A 22,294-nucleotide genomic window follows, 5' to 3' on the forward strand; every position below is an offset into this window, starting at 1 on the left:
GCATATCTCCTGAAAACCCAATGGCCTGCATGGTCCCCAAGGACAGGTTTGGAAACCACTAATTCCCCATGGAGCCCTGCTTCTCAATCCCAACTTAACCCAATCTGATTTTCACCTACCCATAATTATGCATGAAATATTTCCAATTTATCTCATACATATGCATTATGGGCAGCCTGAAAACCAGACCAGCCAGGGAGCTCCCTAGAAGCAGGCTGGAAAACATTGTACTCGAGATAACTGATAACTGCAGCTCTGCCCTCAAGGGCTACAACCATAGCTGGCCCTTTCAAAATATCTGCAATTATTAGTCATGAAATTCTTTTCCATGATGGGGCTCTAGATTTCAGTTAATTTACATATTTTAGTACTTGTGGAAGCCAGATGTGGCTGAAGTCTTCAAAGACCATAATCCAGTACCTTATTTTTATTTAGGTGTAGTAGAAAGGACAATGCAAGGGAAAGCTTTAACTTGCTTTTTAAGACCTTGCAAAACTGCCAGGCGATAATGAGGTTTGGCTCAGTGCAGCAAGAAGCCAAACCACGGGTTTCATCAGAAAGAGGAAGGAAGGAGGAGGCCGAGTCAGAGCTAACATCAAGAGCAGAAGAAGGGGAAGCTGCTGCCTGAACTCTCAGGGCTGGATGTATGAAGGGCTTTACTCCCGTTTTGTGTATATGGCTTGGTATACTGGGGGCTCAGTGTGAGGGCTTAGGGCTCATATAGACATTTAACTGCTCTAAACAAATCTGACCAATTTAATGATAGTAGCTCAAGAAGGGAAACCCAATTTCCCTCTCCAATGGGCCAATGATCAGAAGCAAACGCAGGCGCTAGAGGTTGTTAGCGCCATACTAGCGCCTGTGTTTGCTACCGCCCCATGATCAGAGCACCCGAGCACGTGAAACAACTAGCATGCGAATGTATGCTAAACCTATTCCTCCCCAATGATCAGCAACCAGTGCACCAAACATTGGCCCGCTGGCCGCAGCAAACCCTACACCAGCTCGGAGCTGTCAATACAATTTGTAGACCACTGGGGAGGAATGGTGAGCCCAGTCCAGCATGCATTTGCATGCTAGCAGGCCCCCCATTCCTCCCAATGTGGCAGCCCGCACCCTCCCCCTGCAGAAGCAGGTACCCCGACTCGATACCCCCCCAAGTGACACAGGGGCTAGAGGTCCAGCGGACCTCCAGTCCCCCCAACACAAGTTCAGGAGGGCTGGAGAGATCCGGTGGGTCTCCAGCCCCCTAACCCCATCTGGCATCCCCTCCCATGAATGGAGCCCTGGTGGTAAACTCCCCTATATGGTGTGAAAAACCGCCCAGCGCATCCCAGGATGCACTGGGCAGGGCCAGGCGCCACCATTTTCGAGGTGGCACCAATGGAAGAGGAGGGAGGCCACCTCCCACCTCCACCAATGGTAGGGGGTGGGGAAAGGCCGCTAAGACCACCAGGGGTGGGGTGGGGTGGGGAGGGGATCGACTCGCGGCACACTGGGCCACCAGGGCTTCATTCATGGGAGGGGATGCCAGAGGGGGTTAGGAGGGATGGAGATCCTGTGTTTAACGGGTCTGGGCTTTTTACAGCCTAGAACTGCCAAACAAGTGCGGGAGGATATAGACCTGGTCCCGCCCTCATTTCCTGTTTCTGCAAGGGCAGGACCAGAGCTGAGAGAAAGGAAGGCTGAAGCGCTGAGCCTGCATGCTTTTCACTGCTGCTGCCGCCGTAACTCCGATGAGGTAAGATGACTTTTAAAATTCGGAGGGAGGGGGCCTGGAACTCGGAGGGAGGGAGGGGGGCCCTGGAACTTGGAGGGGAGGGGAGGGGAGGGAGGGACTTTTAAAATTCTGGGCTGGCGAAGGGAACTTCCGGTGGGTGAAATATTGGGGGTGCTCGAGCACCCACAGCACCCACGGAGTCGGCGCCTATGACAACAACGGTAAAATTATGTATCATACCTGATAATTTTCTTTCCATTAATCATAGCTGATCAATCCATAGACTGGTGGGTTGTGTCCATCTACCAGCAGGTGGAGATAGAGAGCAATCCTTTTGCCTCCCTATATGTGGTCATGTGCTGCCGGAAACTCCTCAGTATGTCGATATCCAAGCTCCATCCGCAGGACTCAGCACTTAGAGAATTACACCCACAAAGGGACACTCTGCCCAGCTCACCACCGCCGAAACGGGGGAGGGGAATTAACCCAGCTCATCCCCACACAAGTGGGGGAGGGGAATCCGTCCAGCTCATCCCCGCGGAGCGGGGGAGGGACACCACCCCGCCGATGCGGGGGGATCTGGCTTATCCTGCAACCGCAACCGCGGGAGGAGCTGACCGACCCTAACACCGCCGAAGCGGGAGGGGTACAAAGCTGCCCTACAGCCGCACAAAGCGGGAGGGAGCGCCGGCAGAATTTATGTCTCAATCCAGCCCCGTAAAACGGAGGGGAGAGGAATGCAGCAGCTCACTGTAACACAAACTCGTCTCAACTCTTGAAGAATCCAATTGAAAAAACTTGAACACGAAGTCCTCCTGAACAGGAACTGAAGACTAAACTTGAATCTGAAATGCAACCAGAATATAAACAGTACAGATATCTGGGAGGGGCTATGGATTGATCAGCTATGATTAATGGAAAGAAAATTATCAGGTATGATACATAATTTTACCTTCCATATCATCATGCTGATCAATCCATAGACTGGTGGGATGTACCGAAGCAGTACTCACCCAGGGCGGGACATTGAAATCCCTGACCGCAACACTGAAGCTCCAAACCGGGCCTCCGCCCGAGCAGCCACAGCCAAGCGGTAATGCCTGGAGAAGGTATGGGCCGATGCCCAAGTTGCCGCCTTGCAAATCTCTTCCAAGGAGACGGACCCGGCCTCTGCCATCGAGGCCGCCTGAGCTCTAGTGGAGTGAGCCTTCAGCTGGATAGGCGGCACCTTCCCCGCGGCCACATAAGCCGCTGCAATGGCTTCCTTGACCCATCTTGCCACTGTAGGCTTAGCAGCCTGCAGACCCTTACGAGGACCTGCAAACAGGACAAACAGATGATCCGATTTCCGGAAATCATTGGTCACTTCCAAGTATCTGATGATGACTCGTCTCACATCCAGATATTTGAGAGCAGAGTATTCCTCTGGGTAGTCCTCCCTACGAAAGGAAGGGAGACAGAGCTGCTGATTCACATGGAAGCGAGAAACAATCTTGGGCAGGAAGGAAGGCACTGTGCGAATAGTCACTCCTGCCTCAGTGAACTGCAGAAAAGGCTCTCGACATGAGAGCGCCTGGAGCTTGGAAACTCTTCTGGCTGAAGTGATAGCCACCAAAAAGACTGCTTTCAACGTCAGGTCTTTCAGAGATGCCCTCGACAAGGGTTCAAAAGGTGGCTTCTGCAAGGCTCTTAGCACCAGGTTGAGATTCCACGCAGGCACCACTGAGTGCAGAGGAGGGCGCAGGTGATTAACTCCCTTGAGAAAGCGCACCACATCTGGCTGCGAAGCCAGTGAAGCACCCTTCAGGCGGCCCCTGAAGCAAGCCAGAGCCGCTACCTGGACTTTAAGAGAACTGAGCGACAGGCCTTTCTCCAGACCTTCTTGCAGGAATGCCAACACTGAAGAAATTGGAGCAGTGAAGAGAGAAAGTGAGCCTGCTTCACACCTCGCTGCAAAGGTACGTCAAACCCTGGCGTAAGCAGTAGAAGTAGAGCGCTTCCTCTTTCTCAGCATAGTGGCGATGACCTTGTCTGAGAAGCCCTTCTTTCTCAGACACTGCCGCTCAATAGCCAGGCCGTAAGAACAAAGGGGGAGGGATCCTCCATCACCACGGGACCCTGATGTAACAGGCCCTGCTCCACTGGCAGCCGCAGAGGATCGTCGACTGAGAGCCTGATCAAGTCCGCATACCAGGGACGTCTGGGCCAGTCCGGACCCACCAGGATTATCCGGCCCGGATGCTTTGCCACCCGGTCTAGCACCCTGCCCAACATGGGCCAGGGCGGGAACACATAGAGAAGCTCTTGTGTCGGCCACTGTTGGAGAAGAGCATCTACTCCCAGGGATCGAGGGTCCCGTCCTCTGCTGAAAAAGCGCGGCACTTGGCAATTGGCCGATGACGCCATCAGATCTAGGCTCGGCTGGCCCCAGTGCTTCGTGATGTCCAAGAACGCCTGAGCAGATAGCTGCCACTCTCCGGGCTCCAAGGTATGGCGACTGAGAAAGTCCGCCTTGACATTCATGACTCCGGCAATGTGGGCCGCTGACAGCTGTTCCAGGTTCGCTTCCGCCCACTGGCATAGATTCATGGCCTCCTTGGCTAGAGGGGCGCTCTTGGTACCTCCCTGGCGGTTGACATAGGCCACAGCCGTGGCATTGTCCGACAGGACCTGTACTGGCTTCAACGCCAGTACCGGGATGAACTCCAAAAGCGCCAACCGAATGGCTCTGAGTTCCAGGAGGTTGATAGACCACTTTGCCTCTGCAGGAGACCAGAGCCCCTGCGCTGTCCTTCCCAAGCAGTGGGCTCCCCAGCCCGACAAAGAGGCGTCCGTCGTGACGACAATCCACTCCGGGGTCACCAGAGGCATTCCTGCAGACAACTTGTCTGTCTGCATCCACCAGCTCAGCGCCTTGCGCACTGCTGGGTCCAAGGGAAGGCGCACAGCATAATCCTCCGACATCGGAGTCCAGCGCTGCAGCAGAGAGTGTTGTAGTGGTCTCATATGAGCCCTGGCCCAGGGCACTACTTCCATCGTGGCCGTCATAGAGCCCAACAGCTGCACATAGTCCCAAGCCCGAAGAGGAGAGGCTACTAGGAACTGGTCCACCTGAGCCTGAAGCTTGATAATCCGATTGTCTGGCAGGAACACTCTGCCCACTTGGGTGTCGAATCGAACTCCCAGATACTCCAGGGACTGAGTCGGGCGCAGCTGGCTCTTCTCCCAGTTGATGATCCACCCCAGGGAGCTCAAAAGAGCAACCACCCGGTCCACAGCTTTGCCGCACTCTGCATAAGAGGGGGCTCGGATCAATCAGTCGTCCAGATAAGGATGGACTTGTACTCCTTCCTTTCGCAGGAAGGCCGCGATGACCACCATTACTTTGGAGAAGGTCCGCGGAGCAGTAGCCAACCCGAAAGGGAGGGCTCTGAACTGGAAGTGTCGGCCCAGGACTGCAAAACGCAGAAAGCGTTGATGAGGAGGCCAGATGGGAATATGCAGGTACGCTTCCTTGATGTCCAAGGAAGCCAAGAACTCTCCTGCCTTCACTGCCGCTATAACAGAGCGGAGAGTCTCCATGCGAAAGTGCCGCACTTTCAAGGCCCGATTGACCCCTTTGAGGTCGAGGATAGGCCGGACAGAACCTCCTTTCTTTGGTACCACAAAGTAAATGGAGTAACGTCCCTTGCCAATCTGATTTTCTGGCACCGGAACGACCGCACCCAGGCGTATCAGGTTGTCCAAGGTCTGCTGCACTGCCACAGCTTTGACCGGAGACTTGCAGGGAGAGAGTACAAACCCGTCTCTTAAGGGTCGGCAGAACTCTAACTTGTAGCCGTCTCTGATGACTTCCAGCACCCAAGCGTCTGAAGTTACTCTGGTCCACTCGCCCAGAAACGAGGACAGGCGTCCTCCAATCTGCACTGGGCCATGGACCAGGACCCCGTCATTGGGTACGAGACCCTGGGGGAGGACCGGAGGGCGTACCTCCGGGACGGTGGTCTCTGCGAAAGGAATGCTGCTTGGGGGAGAAGTTCCTTTTGAAGGAAGAGGGGGCAGAGGAGCCCGACTTGCCCGGGCGGTACCGACGGGCTTCCTGAAACCGTCCTCTGGAGATACCGGGGCGAGCACTGGCCCGAGCCCTGACCTCTGGTAACCTCTTGCCCTTAGACGTGCCGAGATCGGTCACGATTTTGTCCAGCTCGACCCCAAAGAGCAGCTTGCCTTTAAAAGGCAACTTAGCCAGGCGGGACTTAGAGGCGTGGTCCGCAGACCAATGTTTCAGCCAAAGCCAGCGCCGCGCAGAGACTGTCTGAGCCATGCCTTTAGCCGAGGCTCTCAAGACATCATACAGTAAGTCTGCCAAATAAGCCAAGCCCGATTCCAGGGCCGGCCAGTCAGCCCTCAAGGAAGGATCCGAGGGGGAAGCCCGCTGCACCATCGTCAGGCACGCCCTGGCCACATAGGAGCCGCAAACTGAGGCCTGCAAACTTAAGGCAGCCGCCTCGAAGGACGACCTTAAAGCCGCTTCCAATCTTCTGTCTTGGGCGTCCTTTAGTGCCGTGCCACCTTCCACCGGCAACGCCGTTTTCTTAGTCACCGCAGTGATTAAAGAATCCACGGTAGGCCAAATAAAGGCCTCACGTTCACTTTCAGGCAAAGGATAGAGCGGGACATAGCCCTAGCCACTTTGAGGCTCGCTTCCGGGACATCCCATTGAGCCGAAATTAAGGTGTGCATGGCATCATGCACGTGGAAGGTTCTAGGCGGGCGCTTCGTCCCCAGCATAATGGCAGAGCCAACAGGGGCTGAGGGAGAGACGTCCTCTGGCGAGGAAATCTTCAAATGCTCATGGCCTGCAGTAACAGGTTGGGCAAATCCTCTGAGCGAAAGATCCGCGCTGCAGAGGGGTCATCCGCTCCATCCGAGCGGGAATCCGTCTCCTCCAAGGAATCCCCAAAGGACCGTTGGGAGAACTCAGATACGCTGCCCTCATCTACATCAGAGGAGACAGCGTCCTCTAAGGCCTGGGAATCCACCCGAGGGCGTTTACTTCCGGGGGCCTCCACCCCGTTATCGGACAAGGGAGAAGGGGCAGCGTTTTGCATAAGGAAGGCCTGATGCAGCAGCAAAATAAACTCGGGGGAAAAACCCCCCAGACCGTGTATTTCAGCAGCCTGGGCCACAGCCCTAGACGCACCCTCAACCGGCGCTCGCAAGAGCGGGGGAGCAACATGCTGCGCATGCAAGATGGCGTCCGGCGTGACACTCCGCGAAGGAGCCGCGCGGGAAGAACGGCGCTTAACTTTAGCCGCTTTTTTGCCGTCGCCCAAATCAAGGGCGGCCATGGCATGAACGTCTCCCAGCTCAAGGGCGGCCCAAGAAGAAGCCGTCCGAGCAGAGTGGCCGGCCAAGATGGCGGCGGCGAGCAGCGGGGGATGGGCGTTTATGGTGGGAAAAACCGCCGCGCCGGAGGAAGACCCGGGACACTGACAGGCCTCCAAACTGACACCCAACAAGGGCGAATCAGACTTTAAAACCCCCGCATCCCCGCTAGAAGCGCACACGCGGTCCGGGGAGCAATTCTTCGCGCCCCCGCCCTCTGACGCCATAGGCCACACGGAGATCAATCGGGGAACCCCCTGCCCGCTATAAAAAGGTAAAAATTACCTGCTTCTCGCTCCGAGCTGTAACGACCTGGTGTCCCAGTGAGTAGCTGCAATAAACGTTTAAATAAACGTCGAAATAAACGCCCTTAAGGATGTCCAAAATTTTTTTTTTTTTTTAACGGAGCCAGCGGGAGGGGGGAGAAAAGGAGGGACCTGGCACCACCAGGTTTGCACTTGCTCAAGAAGAGCCCTCAACCCCAGGCACTCAACAAAACCTAAAATTAAGGCTTGGAGGCCTAGCCAGAGCTGCTGCTGTGTGTGACCACCACCTGCTGAGATAGAGAACATACTGGGGAGTTTCCGGCAGCACATGACCACATATAGGGAGGCAAAAGGATTGCTCTCTATCTCCACCTGCTGGTAGATGGACACAACCCACCAGTCTATGGATTGATCAGCATGATGATATGGAATGACCCATTTTCCTTCATGACTGAGCATCTCTCAGTGAGTTTGAGCTATAAGCATTTAAACTTCCACACTATCCTTGCAAGACTGTGCAAATGGTGAAGAGGTTTGGAAATCCCATGGATCAAGCTCATTGGAAAGCCAGATGATGCTGGAAGAAAACATAAGAATAGCCATACTGGGTCAGAACAATGGTCCATCTAGCCCAGTATCCAGTTTCCAACAGTGACCAATCCAGGTCACAAATACCTGGCAAAATCCTAAAGAGTAGCAGGATTCCACGCTATCAATCCAAGGGATAAGTAGTGACTTTCCCCATGTCTATCTTAACAGAAGATTATGAACTTGTCTTCCAGTTACTTGTTCAAACCTTTTTTAAACCCAGATATGCTAACCGCTGTAACCACATCCTCTGGCAATGAGTTCCAGAGCTTAACTATTTGTTGAGTGAAAAAATATTTTCTCCTATTAGTTTTAAAAGTCCTACTGTGTAGCTTTATGAAGCATCCCCTAGTCTTTGTACTTTCTGAAAGAGTAAACATTGATTCACATTTACCTGTTCTACTCCACTCAAGATTCTGTAGACCTCTATCGTATCCCCTCAGCCTTCTTTTTTCTAAGCTGAACAGCCCTAACCTATTGAGACTTTCTTCACCATGAGAGGAGTTCCATCCCCTTAATCATTTTGGTTGCCCTTCTTTGAACCTTTTCTAACTCTGCTATATCCAGAACTGTACACAATACTAAAGATGAAGTTGCACCATGGAGCAATATAGAGGTATTAAATATTTATTTTTTTATTTATTTATTTTTGTCTTACTTTCTATCTCTTTTCTTCCTAGCATTTTGTTTGCTTTTTTGGCCCCTGCTGCACTCTGAGCAGAAGATTTCAACATATTATCCGGGATGAAACCTAGATCTTTTTCTTGGGTGGTGACTCCTATAGTAGAACCTAGCATCAAGCAACTATCATTTGAATTATTCTTCCCAATGTGCATCACTTTGCATCTGTCGACATTACATTTCATCTGCCATTTGGATGCCCAGTCTTCCAATTTCCTTAGGTCTCAGAGACAGTGTCTGCAGAAAAACTCTCAGAAAGGTCAGAGGGCATTAACAAAGTGGGTGGGAGTGATTGGAAACAGGATGATGGCAGCTAACTGGAAAGAGAGACTGGTGGGAATTCAGACTCATTGGGGTAAAGTTGGGAGAGATTGTACATTGGTAGAAGAGAATTTTTTTTGGGGGGGGGGGAAATGTGGGTTTGGGGGAGACAAGATGGGCTAAGAGAATGAGGAGATCTGGAGAATCAAACTTAATTTTATTGGGGCTGGGCTGCAACTTACTTGTTACATTGAAAAACATCAATATTTACATCATAAGTACATAAGTAATGTCACATTGGGAAAAGACTAAGAGGCATATTTTCAAAGCACTTAGCCTTCCAAAGTTCCATAGAAACCTATGGAACTTTGGAAGGCTAAGTGCTTTGAAAATATGCCTCTAAGGGTCCATCGAGCCCAGTATCCTGTCCACAACAGCGGCCAATCCAGGCCAAGGGCACCTGGCGAACTTCTCAAACGTACAAACATTCTATACATGTTATTCCTGGAATTGTGGATTTTTCCCAAGTCCATTTAGTAGTGGTTTATGGACTTGTCCTTTAGGAAACCGTCTAACCCCTTTTTAAACTTAGGTTTAATTATGCGTTGGGTGAAGAAAACGTTTCTCCAATTTGTTTTAAATTTACTACACTGTAGTTTCATCGCATGCCCCCTAGTCCTAGTATTTTTGGAAAGCGTGAACAGACGCTTCACATCCACCTGTTCCACTCCACTTATTATTTTATATACCTCTATCATGTCTCCCCTCAGCCATCTCTTCTCCAAGCTGAAAAGCCCTAGCCTCCTTAGTCCTTCTTCATAGGGAAGTCGTCCCATCCCCACTATCATTTTAGTCACCCTTCGCTGCACCTTTTCCAGTTCCACTATATCTTTCTTGAGATGCGGCGATCAGAATTCAACACAATACTCAAGGTGTGGTCGCACCATGGAGCGATACAACGGCATTATAACAATTATAACATCCTCACACCTGTTTTCCATACCTTTCCTAATAATACCCAACATTCTATTCGCTTTCCTAGCCGTAGCAGCACACTGAGCAGAAGGTTTCAGTGTATCATCGACGACACCCAGATCCCTTTCTTGGTCCGTAACTCCTAACGTGGAACCTTGCATGACATAGCTATAATTCGGGTTTTTTTTCCCACATGCATCACCTTGCACTTGCTCACATTAAACGTCATCTGCCATTTAGCCGCCCAGTCTCCCAGTCTCGTAAGGCCCTTCTGTAATTTTTCACAATCCTGTCGCGAGTTAACGACTTTGAATAACTTTGTGTCATCAGCAAATTTAATTACCTCGCTAGTTACTCCCATCTCTAAATCATTTATAAATATATTAAAAAACAGCGGTCCTAGCACAGACCGCTGAGGAACCCCACTAACTACCCTTCTCCATTGTGAATACTGCCCATTTAACTCCACTCTCTGATTCCTATCCTTCAACCAGTTTTTAATCCACAATAGGACCTTTCCTCCTATCCCATGACCCTCTAATTTCCTCTGTAGCCTTTCATGAGGTACCTTGTCAAACGCCTTTTGAAAATCCAGATACACAATATCAACCGGCTCCCCTTTGTCCACATGTTTGTTTACTCCTTCAAAGAATTGAAGTAATTGGTCAGGCAAGATTTTCCCACACAAAAGCCGTGCTGACTTGGTCTCAGTAATCCATGTCCTTGGATGTGCTCTGTAATTTTGTTTTTGATAATAGCCTCTACCATTTTCCCCGGCACCGATGTCAGACTCACCGGTCTATAATTTCCCGGATCTCCCCTGGAACCTTTTTAAAAAATCGGCGTTACATTGGCCACCCGCAAATCTTGCGGTACCACGCTCGATTTTAAGGATAAATTGCATATCACTAACAGTAGCTCCACAAGCTCATTTTTCAGTTCTATAAGTACTCTAGGATGAATACCATCCGGTCCAGGAGATTTGCTACTCTTCAGTTTGCTGAAATGCCCCATTACGTCCTCCAGGTTTACTGTGAAGTCAGTAAGTTTCTCCGACTCGTCCGCTTGAAATACCATTTCTGACACCGGTATCCCACCCAAATCTTCCTCGATGAAGACCGAAGCAAAGAATTCATTCAATCTCTCCGCTACTTTAGTTTTAGGAGTTTGAATACTATCAAATCTTTAATCTTTGTTCTTCTGTCTAAAATTCAAAGAGCTCTAGCTTGGAAAAGCAGATGGTTCTCCCCCAGTTTGATATATCGGGAGCCTTCAACGCAGTAGATCATGATAAACTTCTTGGAAAAATTAGTACACTTGGATTGGGGGGATCGGTACTTGCTTGGTTTCAGGGGTTCTTGAAGAATCGCAGCTACTGTGTAGTACAGAACAGGGCCTATTCCAATGTTTGGAAAGCTGTCTGTGGTGTCCCGCAGGGGTCCCCACTCTCCCCTTTACTATTTAATCTTTTTATGTCAGATTTATACAATGTTATTTTGCCTGATAACACCTTTTAATTTTCTTAGGCTGATGATATTTTTGTTTTGACTCTTGTATATTTAGACTCTTCCATGGCTTTTCCAGTTATTGATTAATGTAATTCTCTTTCTAATATTCCAGAATTTGTTCCTTTAATAAATGGTACTTCATTACCAGTTGTTCAGCAATCCAATGTTTTAGGGGTTACATAAGTACACAAGTATTGCCATACTGGGACAGACTGAAGGTCCATTAAATCATCCTGTTTCCAACAGTAGCCATTCCAGGTCACAAGTACCTGGCAAGAACTCAAAACAGTACAATACATTTTACACAGCTTATCCTAGAAATAAGAAGTGGATTTTCCCAGAGTCCATTTTAATAATGGCTTATGGACTTTTCTTTTAGGGAGCTATCCAAACCTTTCCAAACCTGGTTATTTTGGATTATATGCTGTTCTTTGAACATCAGATAAATAATGTGATCAGAAAGACATTCTTTAAACTAAAGCAGTAAGATCTATACGCTCAATTTTATTGAGGAGCATTTTGCTCTGGTGGTTTAGGCATATAATCTTATCTGTTCTTGACTACTGTAATTCTCCCTCAGCAGTTAATGTCTAAATGCAGTTATTACAGAATATGGCGGCCAAGATGATTTTTCATTGCTTCAAATATGATAGGGTTACTCCTTTGATTGTGTTTTCTGCACTGGCTTCCCGGTGATGGCTACAGTCCAGTTTAAGATTCTGTGTTTTATTCATAAAGCTGTTTATGGCTTAGTCCCTAGTTCATTGATTACTTTGGTTAGTCTTACTTCTTCATCTAATATTAGTATTTGCCAATCAAAAAATCACTGTATGTTATTTACTCCTTTGCCACTGGGTATGAAATATAATCGTACCTTTTCAGTTTACTCTACTTTACTGTGGAATGAACTTCTGTTGGAACTTAGATTGCTCTTTCCTTATGTTTCTTTTAGAAAATGTTTGAAGACTTATTTGTTTGATAAATTTTTGTTTACTTAATCTTGTTTACTTATTGTATTCTGAATTTTTTGTTTACATTTTCATTTAAACTTAGTTTTAGCTTTGTTTTAATGCTTGCTTTTTTTTTCTTTATTTTGTATCAACCGATGGATAAGTTGTATATAGAAGAGGGCAAAAGAGATCCCCAGGGTTCTGGGCACCATTTGCTTTAATCAATATTGATCCGAGCTCTCACACTGAGGTTTTTTTTGCTTGTGTGGCCCTTGCTTCAAAAATAGTGAATATCGTTGCAATAGGGTTTCACATCATGGGTGCACAGTGTCTGCCATACTCACAAAATCAATCTATTCTGTAGCCCTGTGGGAGCACATACAGCATTTGTGTGAATATTATGGTGCCTTCATAATAGACAGTTATCAATAAATTTCAGTGGTTTGCAGATAATGGATAAACCAAATTTATAAACTAGTTGTCTGCAAACCTGCCCTCCCTCAATGCAGCCACATGTATGTGTGATGTTTCACAACATGCTGACTTGTAACTATATTTAGAGAGATGCTCCTATGGATGTAATATTTATGTTGGAGGGGGGAAATATGAACACAGTTTGCAATTTCAAATCTATGTATGTTTTTTTTCATGGGAAAAAATATTCACACGAGGAGATGCAAAGACTGCACGCACTTTCACTTTGGAAATTGCTCCAAAGTCAGTGGCTAAAAGACTGCAGACTTTAGTCTCAATGCTGACTGTTTGAAACTGCCTCCCTTGTAATGATTATTTCTACCAAAAAAGTGCCTGATTCCAGGTGGAAATAATGCTGATATTTTGTTAAAATAGGTTAGGGGGAGCTATTGGTGTCTATCAATGATCTCATAGAACCATATGTTTCCTTCATTGAATTCCAAGCACCATCAATGACCTCAGAGTATAAATCAACTTCACGCACATAAAAAGTTGATTTAGGAGGAGGAAGCGATGTCACCACTGGGTATGGCTGCATAGTAGCAGAGCTCCGGCAGATTTCCCTAATATTAGCATTAAAATCTACAGTTGTTTTTTAGCTTGTATTGATCTGCGCGGTGTAGTTGGGCATGAGTGAGCACCCTAAAGCCGGCAGGGCACAGCACCAAGAGGCTTGGCCTGAACAGCAAAATGGCATTGAAGCCCTCACAGCCTGAACACTCCAGTCTCCTTGACCTGTTCCAGAAGGGATGAATCGAAATGGGATTGCATCCTGCAAGAAATTCAGGAATGGCTGCAGGAGTCGGTGCTGTCAATTTACACTTCCAAGGGTTCCAGAAACTCCCCAACTACCTGGACTGTGAGCAGGTGGTGCAAGCTATAGCAGGCGCACTGTTGAATAGAGACAGGGCCACCGCTGGACTGGACCGAGCCCATCATGCTCTGGTAGCACCTCGCAACAATAAACCTTAAGATATAGTTGCATGCTTCAGCAACTTTAAAACTAAAAAGCAAATATTGCATGCAGCAAAGAAAATGGACAATTTCCAGTGGGATTCGTATCCTATTGAAATCTACCACGACCTGGCTGGCGCCACCTTGAAATGCCGCTTGGAGCTTCAGCTACAATTCAGAGCAGCGGGAATACAATATAAGTTACACCATCCGTTTGCCTTGCTATTTTACAAAGATGGCAAATTACTCCAGATTTGCACAGCAGCGGAGGCCCACCATCTTGTCCCGAACTCGGAGGAACCCACTGCGGCACCACCATCAACCAGTCTCAAGCCCACCTTGAGTCTTTCTAGCAAACCAAAGTGACAGTGGGTTACCAAAGGATCTGGCCGCCTGAAGTGTCAGCATTTAGCGAAAAATTACCTGCATCGGCCACATCCTGAGAAGACTGAGTAACGGTCGTGAGCTCTGGATGTTTTCTGGCCACTCTGGGCGCTACCACTGCATTTGTGGACAGGCTCAACTTATGAATAAGGTGCTGATGCCCTGCAATCATTCATTTGGTTTTGGAACACATTGTTGGATGTTCTGGTTGCTAGTTACTGGTATGAATTTTCCATAAGTGATCAGCTGTTCGGTAGGGGACCTCTTGGGCCCTCTGGAGGGTATTGTAACCACGGGGGTGGGAGGGGGGGGAATTATCTTTGGACTACACTTCCTCTTGAGGGGGCACCTCAAGAGAGATGCCTTTCTTACTTTGCTATTAATGGAGGGAGGGAGAGGATGCAGTGGGGAAGGGGGGACTTAGTTTTGGGGTGGAGTATGAGGGGTTTTGGGGGGACTTGTCTTCTGGGAGAATCTTAGTCTTTCTGCTGCCTTGGGAGCACTAGGTGAACACTTTCCACCTGTATATTTAGGGATCTGGGTTTAATTACATTGATTAGTTACAATGTTAGGGGATCTTAATTCTCCCTATAAACGGCAATTGTCATTTAAAAAGCTGGAGTGGACAAAGGCAGCTTTGGCTTTTGTTCAAGAAACATATCTGCTCTATGCTCATGAAAAGTATTGTAAGAATTTGAAATATACCCATTTATATTATGCCTCTAATACTGTACAAAAGAAAACTAGAGGGGTGCTGATTGCTCTATCTGCGAAGCATTCCTTGTCAGTTAAGAAGGTAATATGTGATAAAAAGAGGGTCGCTAACTTCTTATTGTGCAGCTGGGCCCGATAGTTTACACCTTACTTAATGTTTATGCTCCCAGTGAGGATCAGGGAACCTTTGTGAGAGGGTCAGGTCAACTGCTGTTAACTCATATGCAAGGACATCTTCTAGTTGGAGGAGATTTTAATCTCATGTTAAACCCAGCTATGGCTAACTCCTCCACAGGGATTACTTATGCCTGGAAGGACAGGAAGGCATTGCAAGCATTTTTGACCCAATGGGGATTGGTGGATTTGTGGAGGTCCTTTTCCCAAAGGAGAGGGAGTATACATGCTATTCCTCTGAACAGATTATTGGTTTGGGGATTTAGCTACCCAACAATGGGCCCAGGCACTTCAAATCTGCCCACACACTTGGTCGGATCACTCTTCCCTGTTGCTGGACCTGTCAGTGATCGTGGACAGGGGAGGATTAGATTGGTGTCTAAATTATGCTATATTAGTTGACCTGATAAATAAGTCAACTTGAAAAAGATCTTCTAGAATATCTAAACACAGTAATACAGTGGATATTGACCCAGTTACATTGTGGAAAGGGCATAAGGCAGTAATGAAGGTTAAAAATAATTGCTTTACAGGCCCACTTACAGAAAACACAAGGCAGTAAAGAACAGGCCTTGTGAGCTAAGATAGCAATTTTGGAATGCCAGGCTAGGCAGCAAGGGATTTATGAGAGGGGAAGACTTGCAAGCCTTACGAATGAACCTTTCTGAGTTACAGATGGCTGACATGGCCATTAAATTTACAACAGGTAGAGCAACAACGTTTCGAATTTGGCAATAAGGCTAGATGTCTTCTCGCCCACAAATTGCAAAAACAGGTGGACAATCCCAAATTGGTTCTCTAAGGGATGACAGAGGGCTTGGCACTTCTCCAGGGGACATAAAGGGAGCCTTATGAAAAGTTCTATACACAAGATATATCCCCTATGGTGTCAGACAAGCAGAAATATTTAGCCCACCTGGACCTTCCTCAGGTGTCCTTTTCAAGTCCTATTGCTTTAGAGGAGGTACAATGGGCTATTAAACATTTACCACTTGGGAAGGCCCCAGGTCCCGATGGATTTTCCAATAAATATTACAAATTTTGGAGCACATCTGGCACCATTACTTCTTCGACTATTGAATCACTTGGAGGAAGGAGACGGTTTGATGGAGCTATGGCGATTGGCTACTATTAGGGTGCTTCCTAAGCTTACAAAAATCCACAACTGTGTGCTGTCACACTCTGGAGATGGTAAGCCCTTGGCTGCAGTTGGACTGGCGCTGCCTACCCAACCTGGGTGTTAGATGGGCTCCAACAGGCAGTAGGAGAGTCACCCAGAGGAAGACTGACAGAAGTACATAACAGGACAAGATCAGAAAGCTCGAGTTGGACCAAATGCTGAAGCTGGAGCTGAAGTAGGGAAAAGCTGTAGAGGCTAGAGCACGAGCTGGAACTGGATGCTCGTACTGGCACTGGAGCAGAAGCTGGAGCAGGATGCCGATGCTGAAACAGAAGCAGAAGTTGGATCTGGATACTGAGGCCAGAACTGGAACAGGATTTTGCAGCAGCCAAAATGACAGTGGCAAGGGCATGGAAACAGATAGAGGTGCCACATATTCAAGTAGTAAAGCATAAACTTGATTATCTACATCAGATGGCGAAACTGACCGCATTGAGAAAAGGCCAATTACATAGGTTTCAACAAATTTGGCAACCTTATGAACAGATGAGAGAAACATGTAAATCACCACATTAAGAAAGGGGGGGGGGGGAGGAATGGGGGAAGGATTGTTAAGAGTTATTTGCAAAATATTGTTATAGAAGAAGAGATAAATATGTTACACATATGTTGAGCGTTGCAATATGTGGAGATGTACTTATATGTTAAAATATAATAAAGAAATTTAAAAAAGAAAAAAAAAAAAAAAAAAAAAGAACTGGAACAGGAGCAGAAGCTGGAACTGGTCACCGAGGCTGGAACAGGAACAGAAGCTGGATCTGGTCTCTGAGGCTGGAACAGAAGCTGGGTCTGGACGCTACGGCTGGAACAGGAGCAAACAAAACAGTAGCCAGATGCAGGAAGACCTGTTGCAAGGCAATGGAGAAAAGACAGCAAACCTTCAAAGAGTTCCCAGATGTCTGACGTCATCACAGTGCTTCCAGAGAGGGCGCTGCCAGCGAGGGTTCAAGGGCAGCCCCATGCGTGCGTGTCTAGTAGAAGAGGCACCAGGAGACCCTGCGGATGGTCTTGGAATGCCGTGAACCCCTGCGCCTGGAGGACATGCAGCAGTGGGAGGAGGTCCCAGAGGATGCCGCGAACCCTGTGCGGTGGCGGGAGCCAGTGAGTAGCAGCATGCATAGGCGTGGCCGTGACTATGCCTCCTTAAGGTCTATTTCGCTCTAAATACCGATTAAAGAATCTTTACAAAAATTTTAGCACAACACCTACAACATATTTTGCCTCAACTAATACATGTTGACTAGTCATGTTTTATGGCAGGGAGGCAAACTTATGATAATGTGCGTAGTGCGAGTCATGTTATACAGCGGGTTGCACAGACTAAAGTCCCCTGCTCTTATTATCCCTGGACACAGAGAAGGCCTTTGACAGGGTGCACTGGGCCTTTTGTGTTCATCTTGTTAGACATGTTGGGCTTTCTGGGTCAATTTGTTACCTGGTTGCTTCAGATCTATGCCACCCCTGGGGCTTGTATTAAAATCAATGGCATCTATACAGGCTCTTTTCAACTGTGTAGGGGAACAAGACAGGGCTGTGCCTTCTCATCATTGCTATTTGCTTTGGTGATTGAGGCATTGGAACAGGCAATTAGGCAATGTACCAATATAACTGGCTTCAGTGGAGTGGGACTCATTATAAACTACAACTTTTTGCTGATGATGTGTTGCTGACCTTTATGAACCCAGCTGCTTCACTGCTAAGCTTGGGGGAGGAGCTTGTGTGCTATGGGACTTTATCTGGGTTCAAAATAAATATGACGAAATCTGAAATTTTGAATATTTCCTTTGCTGCAGAGGCAGTCCCTGTTTTGCTGTCTCAATTCCCATACCGCTGGGCTCCTCACTCCATTCATTATTTAGCAGTCAATTTAACACAGAGGGTAGAGGATCCCCTTGTGCAGAATCTGCCCCCCAAACTTAGATAAGAGGGCTTTCATGGGTAGGACGAATTAATACCATCAAAATGATGATTTTGCTGAAATTGCTGTACCTGTTTATGGCCTTGCCTCTTCCAATCCAAGACAACAAACAAAAGCACAAAAGAGCCCTCAATACTAGAACAATGGAGAATTCTTTAATGCAATGGACCCGACAGGAGTCATGTTTCATTGCAAAAAGGACGCCTCAGGGGTCAAATAAATACTCTGCAGTGGTAAAAAGTCCAGAGTCCTTCTAAACACATGTCGGGGTTTGCTGTAGGATACACCGAGTGCATCTTCAACGCAATGATGGCTTCCAACAAACCTTCCAATCACAAACACTTTTTTTCTTAGGTTACACAGAAAGGTATTTGCTATATTTGGAATGAACACTCACCTTGGGTCAGGGCTGGGATCTTATATCATCCCAGGAAGAAGGGTGGAATGGCAATACCTGATTTTTTATTATACTATCAGGCAGTGCAACTCCAAATTTTGGTAGATTGGCTCTCATGCTCTCCCAGGGTGTGGGTGTGCACTGAACAGTGCTGGGTCAGATCATTACCACTGAGAGCGGTTCCTAGGATTCCTTTCTCCTAGATCATTGAGTGTATCAAAAGGGTACCGGTAAATATAGGAGGCTCCCTGAAAACCTTGTATGATGTTTAGAATAATATTTTCATGGAGAGAACGTGTTTTTTGCAAATAGCAGTACAATATGCACGAGATTCATACCTAGAATGATGAGTACTATATTTCATCAATGGGGAGCTAAAGGTTTACAAGACTGGGGCAGGTTTTGGAAGTTGGGGAATTTCTCATCTATCAAGAGTTGGTAGAGGAATATGATCTGCCTCCCCATCAGCACTTTATTATTACAACTCAGACGTTATATTTCTGGATAGCGCGCAAGGAAATCAGCCTAGAGATGACTTATTAGAATGGGCAATGGGGGTGGGTGGGGGAGATGGTTCTATTTCCCACTTTTATTAGGCATTAATCTTGGCTCGTTCCCCATAGATTATTACATACAGCATGGGAAAGGACTTGGGGATTGCTTGTGAATGAAAAATTAGAACCTAATTTTAAATATCTTTTCAAGCCTTCAGTGAGCAGTGTGTTGATGGAAAATGGACATAAAATGCTATATACTGTTGGTACTATACACCACAGAGACTTCTCAAGCTATTTAAATCTGGTACTGGTATGTGTTGGCATAACTGTGGCATGCCTGGGGATAGGTTACACATTTGGTGGACCTGTCCTGTTATTCAGCCCTATTGGGGTCATGTTCTTGACTTGGTGCAGTGGATATTGCAGTTCCCATATCCCTTGAAGGCAGAGCATTGCTTGCTTCACCATAAGCCTATGGGGATCAAACCTGCCCAGCATAAGTTGGCTATTCATATTTTTACAGCAGCCTGATTGACACTAGCTTCAGATTGGAAGCAACCAAGTGTTTCTACAGAGGCTAAGTTGCTGCAAAAACTGAATTATTTTTACTTGATGTCTAAATTGATGGCCATAAAAAATGGACATCTTATACCATTCCACTAGCCCTGGGATTGCTATCAAGTATGGAGAGCTAATGTGGTAACCCGACTTACACTTGGGTATCTCCTTACTATGTGTTTTACGTTGATCGCCTGGAGCAGTGACAAAGACCTAGATCACGCAGGACCTTGGGAGGAGACCCTCAAGGGACACTGTTTTGGGGGGGGGGGGGGGGGGGAATTTTGGGATGCTTGTTGAGCTGTTGATTATTGGCTATACATATTTAGATGTTTCAATTCATTTTTTTTGTAATATATTTGCAATAAAGATTTGAAAACTCAAAAAGAAAAAAAAGAAAAAAAAGTTGATTTAGCACACATTCAGTAGATGCATAAAACTTTCCAAACCAAAAGCACAACCAAATGCATATCCTTACATCATGAGTTTCTGTCATTGAATGTTGAACACCAGGGATATAAAATCTTTTTGAAGTTTACAACACAGTAGTACGGGCTGCGTTAATAGATAGATGAGACCCCCCCCCAACATTTTCTTACCTTGGCTCCAAGCCGCAGTAAGTCAATGGTGTTCTCCGCCTCAGCATACTTGGTCAGTAGCTTGTTGTAGTCTTCCTTTATGGAGAGGAAAGAGGGTGTGTCAAACACACAGACATTGAGCAGTTCAGAGGAATGAGTTCCTACATATGGTCAAACTCCCTATGACTAGCAGTGGACTACATCTTTAGCAATGCAGGTTTCAAAAAGCTAGGTAGACTGTATGGGTAGCAGATCCTTATATTCCTACCAGCTAGTGTGAATATGTTACTGAAAAAAAATCCACAAAATAATAAAAAAAGTGAGGCCAGATTCATTTCCCTCCAATGAGATTTCACTTAAAGAAGCTGATGTGACAGTCAGGTTAGGTTGATACACACACCCTCTTCCCCCGCCTTACACTTCCCCTTTCCTGGATATTCAGCACAGCTTCAAAAAAACAAAATCAGCCCACTCTTAAGTGGTTTGTCTTGTCCGGCACACTGAGTTGATCAGGGAGCTGGGGCTTTCAGCTCAGCAGATGAGACATGCCAGTACTGGAAGAAGGCTTTAAGGAGAAGATAATACATAAATAAAAGTTGGGGGTCAATATTCAGTCAGTGGTAGCCAGCTTTTTTCAAAAAACTGATCGTCGTCATCAAAATTATGCCCGGATATTCAATGGCAGGTCACATCTGGGTACTGACATTAAATATCTGGGTATATACAGACAGCTGGGACTTAACCAGATAACCGTTTTAAGGATTGAATATTGGCACTTAAGTTAAGCTGGCCAAAGATAGTACTGCTATTTATGCAGTCCTATTTGGAAAGTTAACTTAACCGGTTTAAGGATTGAATAGCGGCACTTTCCTGGTTAACTGCTAACTCTGTCCTGATTCCACTCCCAAAATGTCCACACAATACCTGGTTTCGGCTTTAGCGGTTAGAGGGGATATCCAGTGGCACTATCTGGCTAACCGCTACTGAATATTCCCTTGGGGCCACTCAGTGCCAGTTAACTGAGGCCGAGGCTCTTCTTATCCAGTTAACTTTTATGGCTTTGAATATCGACTCCTTTTTTTGTTTTTTCTGTAATATAATATCTGATAGCACTCCACATCCAGATGCAGGAAGGGTGGGATGGGCAACTAAGATGGCTTTTGTTTTAGCTGTTGAAAGATCTCTTTAAAGGACCAAGTTGACGTTCTTATCCAAGACCTGAACATCCAGATCAAGGGTAGCCACATTATTGATCTGGTCCCTAGAACTGGCACAAGTACCACAAGGGCTGCACCAGGTGATGGTGATGGTGGGAAAAGCATTTACCCTGTCTGATCGACAGAGTTGGTAAGTACTTTGAAAATGCCAGTCTTTTGAAGTGAGCAGTGTGCCAGCTGAGAGAGCTTCATGTGCTATTGGCACATGTGCTGGGATTGCCAACCACTGATCTAGACATCACTGTCCCATGTGAACACTGTATACTAAGAAAACCTCCTGCTTGTTGCCTGACCTCCCTGTCTACCACAGCTGTATGCATTCTGGGGTCTCGGACACTGGGTGGTCAGGCAGTCTGGTGCTATTATACAAGAAAAGTGAAATTCTAACTTCTTTAAAGACAAGACACCGAAAACAATCAATACAAAACTAAACCACTACATAACACCATCTGCGTAGTACATAAGCAGTATACTGCAATATGAAATCTATATAGGAGTGACCACATAAAAACATGATGGCAGATAAGGGCCATAAGGCCCATCCAGTCTGCCCATCCGAAGTAACCACTAACTCTTTCTTTCCTAAGGGATTCCAAATGCCTGTCCCACGCTTTCTTAAACTCTGACACCAGTCCATCTCCACAACCTCCACTGAGAGGCCATTCCATGCATCCCACCCTTTCCGTGAAAGAGTATTTTCTTAGATTCCTCCTAAGCCTATTTCCTTTTAACTTCATTGTATGCCCCCTCATTCCAGAGTTTTCCTTCATTTGAAAAAGGCTCACCTCCTGTACATTAACACCACTGAGGTATTTAAACGTCTCTATCAATATCCCCTCTCTCCTGTCTCTTCCAGCATTTACAGGTTGAGGTCCCTAAGCCTAGCCCTATATGTTTTATGACCGAGATCGT

At 46.8% G+C, this 22,294-nt stretch overlaps 1 protein-coding gene across 1 annotated transcript in view; it reads right to left on the reverse strand.

Annotated features, from left to right (window-relative positions):
- Positions 1–22,294, reverse strand: part of AKNA (AT-hook transcription factor) — a 127,572-nt gene that overhangs the window by 69,892 nt on the left and 35,386 nt on the right. Inside the window, 1 exon segment of the mRNA XM_030207293.1 lies at positions 20,187–20,261. Coding sequence (XP_030063153.1) covers positions 20,187–20,261 — 75 coding nt within the window.

This window comes from Microcaecilia unicolor, chromosome 6 (genome assembly GCF_901765095.1).
Source record: "Microcaecilia unicolor chromosome 6, aMicUni1.1, whole genome shotgun sequence".
NCBI classification, from domain to species: domain Eukaryota; kingdom Metazoa; phylum Chordata; class Amphibia; order Gymnophiona; family Siphonopidae; genus Microcaecilia; species Microcaecilia unicolor.